This window comes from Triturus cristatus, chromosome 2_1, assembly GCF_964204655.1.
Source record: "Triturus cristatus chromosome 2_1, aTriCri1.1, whole genome shotgun sequence".
In the NCBI taxonomy this organism is placed as follows: domain Eukaryota; kingdom Metazoa; phylum Chordata; class Amphibia; order Caudata; family Salamandridae; genus Triturus; species Triturus cristatus.
The window spans coordinates 458265935-458275760 of record NC_140581.1 but is presented as its reverse complement, the minus strand read 5'-3'; the positions used below and the strand labels follow the sequence as shown (position 1 = coordinate 458275760).

At 45.9% G+C, this 9826-nt stretch overlaps 1 protein-coding gene across 1 annotated transcript; it reads left to right on the top strand.

Annotated features, from left to right (window-relative positions):
- Positions 1-268: 268 nt before the first annotated feature.
- On the top strand, positions 269-8121 carry LOC146865466 (uncharacterized). The gene is made up of 5 exons (XM_085640740.1): positions 269-658; positions 4319-4411; positions 6314-6409; positions 6595-6699; positions 6878-8121. Exons 1-5 carry the CDS (start codon positions 316-318, stop codon positions 7423-7425), a joined length of 1185 nt encoding a protein of 394 aa, XP_085496866.1. The 5' UTR covers positions 269-315; the 3' UTR covers positions 7426-8121.
- The last annotated feature ends 1705 nt before the right edge of the window (positions 8122-9826 follow it).

Below are 9826 nucleotides of genomic sequence, written 5' to 3'. Positions count from 1 at the left end.
CGGAGCGGGAATTCCAAGCCAGAATCTCCGCTCCCGGGCCAGAATCTCCGCTTCCGGGCCAGAATTCCCGATTTTGTGCAGGAATACCTCCATTTTGGCCGATGAACGTTCCAAGTGCCTACCATCCACCACCACGCTCCAGCTGAAGTCAATTAACACTAACCGCAAGACCAGCACCACAAAACATATAAAAGCGGCACACATTGAAGGAACAGGCTTGGCCACAGAGAGTTTGTGTTTTCAATCGCTGTACATGGCCAGAGGAAAATGGAACAATTGAGGTGGAAGAAGAACTTTACTACTGAGGAGACCACCATGCTTGTGGAGTACATAGTGAGGCACCACAAACGCCTATATGGTCTCCTACCTTACTGCACCAGTGGCACACAGAAGGCAGCTCTATGGCAGCAATTAGCCACTGCTGTCACAGCATTGGGGGAGGAGAGGCACACAGTCCAGGACATCAAGAAGAAGTGGCAGGATGAAAAGAAGAGGGTGAAGGAGAAGTACTCCAGGATTGAATTGAACAGGATCCTCCCTGCCCCACACTCTGTACCCCACCTCCGTCTCACCCCACTAGAGGAGGATATCCTCACCACAGTCAACCCCCACATGCTCTATGGGCTGCCTGTGAATGATGTCCGCAACGTGGTACCAGGTAAATGGGATGACAAGAAAAAGTGTGTGAAAAAATTGTCACAGCCATTGTAAGTAAGGCAGTTTTCCAAAGTGTATATAAAAATATAGTCAGTCAGAGACTCATGTGTTACCCTCTGTATGTTGCACCACAAGTCCCAGAATCCTTTTTATTAGAAATGGCAAATCCCTCTTCCGCTATTGAAAACATGGGCACAGTACTGCTGCTGTATATACCTAACCCTGTTAAGTAGCAATTGACAAAGTGCCCTTTCCACTCATCCAGATGCGGCTGAGTCAGTCAAAAATGTAAGGGGTTGCGGAGCATATGAAAGGAAAATCAACTGACAAATGAATTTGGAAAATACAAGGGGGGAGCTTTACAGGGACTGGCACATCCCTGCATATTAGCAGGGATGCGCCAGTCAGCGGCGTCACTATGGGGGAGCGGGGGGTGCGGACCGCACCGGGTGACACCCACACATGGGGTGACACCAACAGGGCCGGTGTGCGCCTAGCAACCTAACCTTTCAGGAGGAGGAGGTGCCTGTGCGTAGCGCGCACTGTCTCCTCTCCTTTCTTTTATTTGCTTCCCTGTGAAATGGATCCAAAAAAGAAAATCACTTTTTCCGGAAATCGATGTCGTATTTTTCTGACATTTAATTCCAACGTGCAGCATCTGGAATAAAAGTTTAAAAATATGAAAAATAAATAACTAAATAAAGTAAGACAGAGTGGTAGCAAACTGGCCAGATTGATTTTATTCACACCCAAACACATTAGCGCCACTTTTACAGAGTTTGCCAGTGAAGTGCTATTTTTGTTTTCTTGTCTTTGTTTTCCCTGGGCTTGGAACTAGTGCACCAATCCTGGAGGTACTGCAATGTGAGGATTGAAAAACAAAATTTGTACTGCTGCTCTGTATCTAGGGATGTTGTCTTTTTTTACCATACTGCTTACGTTTTGTAAGGATATAAGAAATGGCCATTGAAATGGGTCCATTCAGGGCCCTGTTGTCATGTCCTTAACTTTTCAGGCAAAAGCACTCACTGATAACTGAACAGTGAGTGTAAAAGCGTTAAGGTAACCATGTTGTTCCTGCTTACATTTCACATTGTTTGCAAAATATTGCATTCCCTATGATTGTTTGCTTTTTCCAGGATGCTGTCACTTTTTTTTGGAGGCCACATATTGCTCTTGCCCAGTGCGTAATTTAAATTGAGCCGTATCCAGGTGTTTATAGCCGGCAACAATTGTGTTGTAGTTGAAGGCAGTCTGAGTTTTTCTCAGTGGGGCAGTATAGTGTTCAGTGGGGGAGAGGATGTGGCACTATGGCCAGAGCTGCTGAATTTGGAACTGGGGAACCAGGTTCAGCCTTAATAACCAGTCCGCCAGACCACTCTCCTGAGAGAGCACTATCTCATGCTAGAACTTAGAAGGCTTCGCAAGACATTAGAAGCCCCGGTGTCGTAGCACCAGCAGGTGGACCCTAGCATGACAAGTGTAGGTTAACCTTCAAGGCTTGTCCACCACTATTCATACTGAAGTTTACCTCCAGTCTTGCGGGCAGGCCTATGAAGCAGTACACCCTAGAACAACACTGACCCTGTCACTGAGATCACAGGGCCCTTGAGAAGGGCCAGCTCTAGGGAGGTGCAACCGGTGTGACCGCACCAGGTGCTGACTTTAGGTGGAGGCATCATTTTTGCAATTATATTATGGTTTTAAAAGCACTTGCTGCCTCCTTCCTGGCCTCCAGTAATTTTCGGTAACAATAAAAATGTCATGATGACTCTGATTAATGTTCTTCCTAGAGAGAGATCGGAATTTTGTCTAATGGAAGATTTGACTCATGGAAAGGTAGCTCAGAGGGTTAACGTACCTGCTGCAAAGAACATGTACCATGCGGATCACAAAGTGCACATAATGTAAATAGGCCAGTGGGCTACTGCTTTTGTCAGAGAGATCCTTTTGTTCCTTGTAGTTTATAAGTTAAAATCCTAACATAGAACAGTGAGCTATTAACTGTCATCTACTCCGCAGCAACACAAGTCACATTTTTTATTAACTTTTGATACGTTTGAGCTACAAACAATTTATTAGTTTAAATGGTCAGATCATGCTGCAGATCTTGCATTATGAGTCAAATATGGCAGAGACATTATTATTTAGAAAACATTTGCAAACTAGGATTTTTAGCCATTCATGTTTTAACTGCTGTTTTGGAAAAGGGAGAAGTGCTGATGACAAACTCCATGGCTCGGAGACAAATGGCTTGTGCTTCCACATTTTATCGTATTTGGAGACATTCTGTGATTAGAAGCATATCCCACTTTGTGAATACATTTTACTGTCAATAACTCATTATAACCTGAAATAGTCATGTGTATCCATTGGTTGATAAAACTGGGCAGTGAAATCAAACAAATACAAAAAATTGGGATGTTTGCGCATTCTGGCCACGCCTCTGGCTCTGCACACTGATCCAATCCTTGGGTTATTCCACGCTCTCTGATTCTCCGCCCACAGTTCCTCTACTTTTTTTCCCCCACTTCGACCACTGATATATCGTGTTGCTGGATAGTGGGAACACCACACCAGTAAAAAGTACCATACCTATGATATTATAAATTCCAATAAACTGTTGACTAGCAGGTAGCCCACTGTACAACCTGATTGAGTCATTATCACACTGTTGTTAACAGGCACATTTTGTAAATATAGGACCTATATTTACAAACGTTACTAAGGATTCTGTATGGTCCCGTTATTTGCCAACTGTGTCCACTGGCGGACTCGGAGCGGAGGAGGTCCATGCGGTAAGTCGTGAGGGGGTGACACCATGAGTTACCCGCACCGGGTGACACCAACACTAGTGACGCCACTGGCGCCAGTACCGATGCGACATGCAATTCTACCCTTGCGCCACCACGGTTGCGTCACATTTACAATGCAGCGCACCTTGGCGCAGGGATAGACAGATGTGTGTCGCATCTGATGGCATACAGGCGGCGGTTTGCTGGAGTCATGTCCCAAGTGCGACGCAACTCCAACAATGTTCATGGACCGCCCATACCTAACGTGCTGCACCACTCCTTACATCTGCTTCAAGCAGGCGTAAGTTTTCGTCGCAGCGGCCTCTGAAAAGTGACTCAGTGAAATCTTGTAGATTTCACTGCGTCACTTTTACGAGGCATTTCCCAAAGGAACGCCTACCCTGCTTACATTAAACCTGACACAGGTTTAATGTTGCGCAGGGATTTACAACGTGACTCATCTTCCTAGATGCATCACGTTGTAAATAAGTTGCAACGTGGCGCATGGTTTACGCTGCCGCTGTGTCACAGAAGTGACGCAACGGCAGCGTAAATGTTTTGCAAGGGGCTTGTAAATCTGCCACAAATTATCCAAGAAGTAACTCACCCTGTGCCAGCCAAAATCACAAAGCAGAAGGTGAGAGAATCCTCAGATCAAAATATGTCATTCACATATTCTGTTGTTCATTTCACACCCTGCCAGGCCATTACATCCCCAACGCCCCACTGCTCCTACCTGCCCAGTCTGCGGCAGTACTTCACAACACTGTTAGCATGCAGAAGATATAGGGAAATGCCTGACAAGTTCCACATGTACATTTCCCATTTGGTTACTTTTCTCTCTTCTCACCTATTGACATATTCAGCCAGAGCACAGACAACCACAGTAGCAGAGGTCCCTGTATCTTCTGGGAGGAAACAACATCATCCAGAGCAAGGCACACCACCCTCACAAACTGGTAAGTCAAACTGGTCAGGAGATGGTCAAAATGGTCAAAATGCATACATTGTCAGGAGACAACAGAGGGACATATAGTGCCCGAATATGAAAGGTAACCAGAGATGAAAAACTAGCTTAATAACTATTGCAGTTGTCAATGGACATTCACCTTTAGCAAATTACATTTGTGAATAGCGAAAGACAAAATATAATATGTCTTGGCTCATCATACCTTTGTAATTGGGGAACATAAAATGTATTCCACCAACAGTCCCAGACCTGGGAACTCAATCCTGGAATCAAGTGCCACAACAAGTCAAAAGGGTGTCCCCCACTATATTGTAATAGTTTCTGTAGACCTAATCAAGAAATCCAATGGTAACAAATATGACAATGATGAACAAGAAGTGAGATACCATTGTCAGTAGTATTGAGAATGCATCCACTGTCTAACTTAGAATGTTTTCACCATACATGAAATCGCCCAGTCCACCCAGCTGGTCATGTACTTCTTACATTGGATGGCTTGTTTGTTGGCCATCAAAAAAACACAATAGCGGACCTTACTTCAGGATTCGTAGTCATGTCATTTTGATATATGTCGCTTCTAGGCAGTGGGCCCATTATAAGTTATATGTGGAATCACTCATGATATTAAGTGCTACACACTTCTGCAACGGTGGTGCCCACAACTGCTTGTGCTTATCCTTTGGGCCTGAAATTGAGTGCATAACATATGGCAGCAGAAATGTAGAGTTACAAACTCACTTATCATTGTAGGTACAATGAGGTCCTCTCAGAATCAAAGACACACACTGACTTCTGCTACAAGGTGGGTGTGACATCTGGTCAGGGACCACACACTGGGTCGTTGCTGGGCCATGGTAACTTAACCCAAGAATAATGTACCTGAATGCTCATTTAATGTGCCTTTAATCTTCACCGTTTGTTGTATGTGTTGTATGACACTGTTGTCCTGCATCACAATATTCTCACATATGGCATTTAACCACATACCAGATCAGACCTTGGTGGCTAATGAAAGGATGACACAAAATGTATGCCAAGTGACTGCAGAATGGACATAAAATAGTACAATGTGCCATATGAAGTGTCCAAAACACAACTGGCTTGCAAGTCAATGACATGAAAACTCCCTAGCAAAATATCTATGGTAAAATCATATTGAAATTGGTATGGATGAGGCTCACACTGATGCCAGTTGTGTACCTTTGAGATGGGTGTATGGGCTGCTAAGGTGAATCTTCATGCAGTTACATTTCAAATCACTCGGCTGAAAAGCAACACGCTAATCCAGTGCAGGCGGAAAGCATCAAAGCTTCTCAACTTAGCCGCAATGTGGGATCATAACCAAATGTTGCATTCTGCTTGACTCCTCTTCGACTGTATTCACATATATAGGTGAGTGGTTGACATATGAGGTTAGGATGTCTGCTGTACAAGACACCATCCGTTGTCAGCTAAGTACTACCATGATGTTGGAAATAGGGTATGCAAACAGAGGACACTCAAAGGATGGACATAAGAAATGTGTGTTCTCCCATTCAAAAATGAGCTTTGTGACTTCATGGGTAGCGAAGCACAAATGACCAACATTATGTACCTGACTATTGCACATCTCACACATGAACTCCTTTTGACTTGTCAACAGACAACATTACACTCATGAAACCTGTTAGTCTTAATTGTCTGTTGATGTGTCGTCTTATTGATGTCAGTGCTGCATGGAGGTAACAGCTGGCAACTGCTGCATGTGAGCAGGGGCCCACATGTAAAGTCCATGAGATAAACATGCCACACATTGTCCTGGATTCTCCGGTCAATGGTTATTGGAAATGACATGTTAGCTCATAGCTACCATCTGTTGTACTGAAATATGGACATGTATGTCTCATCACAGCTGCTGACAGGATGATGCCAGTGCAGCGTACACCATCCCGGGGAATGCATGACATCCTGGCTTCAGCAGTGAAACCCTCTCGCACCTGTCAATCAGGTAATTGTGGCATCAAGTGTGTCACTAGCTTAGATTACTAATCCATGACAGAGATCAAGATCCACTTTCTATATGGAATCAGCAGTTGTTGTTTACAAAGTGACATACATATCATTAGTGTCACGTGTGCCTGTTTGTCAATTAGTAATGCAGATCATTGAAAATGTTGTCACTTCCCTCTACAGCTGCTGGATCGGGGACAGCTATGTCAACGACATCTATGAGGAGCCATGTTCGGCAGTTGACATCAGGGGGGATCACGAAGGGACAGAAAGTTGTGGCTGGAGCTGGTGAGTTTGCTTGTATAATGTACATCTCTGTTTAACACCTGAGTGCTATCGTGTGAGCTGTCATTTGTGGTGGTACCCTAACCAGGTCACATGATCCTCATCTTTTGATGCAAAGTACAGTTAATCCACATGTAATACCAGGTCAATTACTAATACGGTTGCAACCTCTGTGTTCCAGGGGATGATGAGGATGGGGTTGACAGACCTATAACCAGTGTTGGCTGGCAAGCAATCAATAGGGTAAATCCACTGATCCTCCAGGCAGTTATGTCGGCAGCAAGTAATGCGCAAGAGGAGGAGGAAGTTCCTGAGGACGAAGACTTGGAAGATGATGGTGACTATATGTCCTTCCACTCCGGGGATGACAATTCAGATGCTATGAACAGCAATCTTACCACATTGCCAAAATCATTCACGGCATCACATCCTCCACCCAGCAATGTTCGTCAGCCTTCTCCAAAACAAACAATTGCCTGTCCCCAGCATAGAGCTTACCAGCCACAGCTCTCACGCATCCTAACACAGACATCACTCCCTCACAGCCCTCACGCCCAGGACCGACATGGTGGTTCCCCTACACGCTCCTCCCTATACAGTGTATCCCCGGCATCCTCCCCACCATCTGGGGGAAGTACCAACCCTGTTGTGGTGCAGGTATCCCCTGGGCACCATTCTCCTGCCCACAGGCTTCCACCTGCCACCCCCCTCTGCTATTGGACCTGCTGATCCCATCCATGGCCGACACCTGCAGAGAGAGCCTGCACCTAGCTATGGTGGCCAGTGGGAGCAGGACTTCTTCCAACAGCAGACAGATGTGAGGCAGGACATTCGTGCCATAGGGGCTACCCTGTCAGACATGTCTGAATCCCACAGGTGGTGGACAGACTGAGCCATGTTTTGGATAGGATGGATAGAAATTGGCAGGACATGTCCAGGAATATGAGAGACATGATATCCATCCAAAGGGAAGAGAGTGCAAGACTCCATGCCTTGGCCAAAAAGATGATGGAGGGCATGCTGAAAGTTTTCCAAAGTCTCCATTCACAGTCAACGCAGGGAGGGGAGCCATCATATCTGCCTGCAGGACAGCACATCCACACACCTGTACCACCAACTGCACAGGACCACAGCAAAGGTGCACATCCACACCGATGCCCTGAACAGGCACTCCTACCACCTGCACAACCACCACCAACCCCTGTACAGGGACTCCCACCCCCTGCACAACCACTACCAACCCCTGCACAGGCACTCCCACCACCTGCACAACCACCACCACTCCCTGAACGGACAACTAGCCCTTGTCCAGGCACAAACACCAACTGTACATACACCATCTGCCCCTGCACATGTAGATCACCATGTACAGGCACATGGACAACACCCACCTACACGTAGGCAACAAGCCAGACCTGATCCCTCACAGCGACCATCACCTCCAAAATTGCAATGTCGCAAGCACGATCGTCATTGACAACAACCCAAAAACAAATTGACCACTGTGAATATGTGTAAAGAAAAGTAAAGACCTTCCAAAGTAAGATTCTGTTGTGTATCATGTCCTGTATAATGACATAGAAGAACAACCGTCTATTTGGAAGGGAGACAGGAAAACAAATGATGATCTTAATGCAGATGGAGAAGGGAACTTGGATTGGGGTGGGGCAACAAAAATATAACACATCAGGGAGCGTCAGGGAAACCAGTCTATTTACAAGGGGAAAAGAAAATATTTGTCCACAAAGATGATTCACTCAAAAAGTCAAGTGTCCTTCTGGTCATCCTCTACTACCACAATGTCCGATGCAGGCACACGGCTGGCCGGTGCAGGAACAGGCACCACATGGGTTCGGGACAGATAAGGAGTATGGGGGAAACAGTGTGGGCCAACGGACAGGGGGAGACATTGACGGGGGTATGGGAAGGAAGTTGGGAAACAACAGACGACATGGCTGTGGCCATGGAATTGACGTTGATAGTGAGGGTGGCCAATCTCCTCTTGCATCATGCGTATCTCTAAACACAACTGTAGCATGAAGCAAGCGGACATGTCTGGCTGACCCTCATATATCCACCTCAAGTCCTCTGGGACAGCCACATGAGAAATAACACAGGGAGGGGCCTGGGTGGGACAGGAGGGATGTGGTGCCTCAGGTCCAGAGCCAATGTTGTGGTCGAGCTGGCAGCTACGATGAGGGGGACTGATTGTGGCGGATGCAGCTGGAGTCCCTGATGGGATGGGGGCCTCTAGAGGTAGGGAGGGGCTGATGGCAGGCCCAGGTTGGGTATTGGCTTGTCCCGGGGACACCTCGACAGAACCCACAGGTGAATAGTCTGGGGGGAGTAGCTCTCCACCACCCCCTGGCCAGAGGTGTCGGGTTCTCCCCCCCACTTCAATGTCCACAGTCTCCACCCGGGCCGTAGCACCAGAGTTGTGTTCCTGGTCAGTCCGGGTGGTGGGCGCAATGCCCTTGCCTCCAGATGCTGAGGGTCCCTCCTCATCCTCATCTTCCTCACTGGTAGAAAGAGGTTGTAGCCGCCGGTGCACTGATGTACTTTCGCTCCGAACCTGGCCCTGCTGTTCTGCCATTTGGCCAGCTGTGAATCAAATAAACAGCAAAGAAACCCCTTAAAAAATATTCACATCGGAACTGTCCCACAAAAGGAATAACACCGTTCTATAACATTTAAATTTTTTCTTTTCAAAAATATTCATCTATTTCAATCAGTTAATATCCAATAACTTTTCAATAAATACATATACATTAAATTTCCTATGACTCCACCCTTCATTTGATACAGAGGAGTCCCAAGCATAGACGAAGCAGTCTACTTAATCCAGGTACATGTCTCAACAACAAAAATTAATAATATACATACACATCACATCCACAAGAAGAAATGACAACAAAATACCCCAAAAATACAATTATCAAGACAAAAACAATTTAACAAAGACAATACATAACAGTTATAAACATCATAGACAATATAAACAACACAATTGCGCCGACGTGCGTTTCGGAATCCCATGTACCATCCTTCCTCAGGGCGCTGATGGGATATTCAAAATTTCAAAAAGCCAGATACATTAATTTAAGTTGACAAGGGATTTGACAATTATTGT

Coding starts and splice junctions, on each gene's coding strand:
- LOC146865466 (XM_085640740.1), top strand. CDS start 316: ATGCTTGTGGAGTACATAGTGAGGCACCACAAACGCCTATATGGTCTC. Junction 4,412..6,313: donor CACACCACCCTCACAAACTG/GTAAGTCAAACT, acceptor GTCTCATCACAG/CTGCTGACAGGATGATGCCA. Junction 6,410..6,594: donor CTCTCGCACCTGTCAATCAG/GTAATTGTGGCA, acceptor TTCCCTCTACAG/CTGCTGGATCGGGGACAGCT.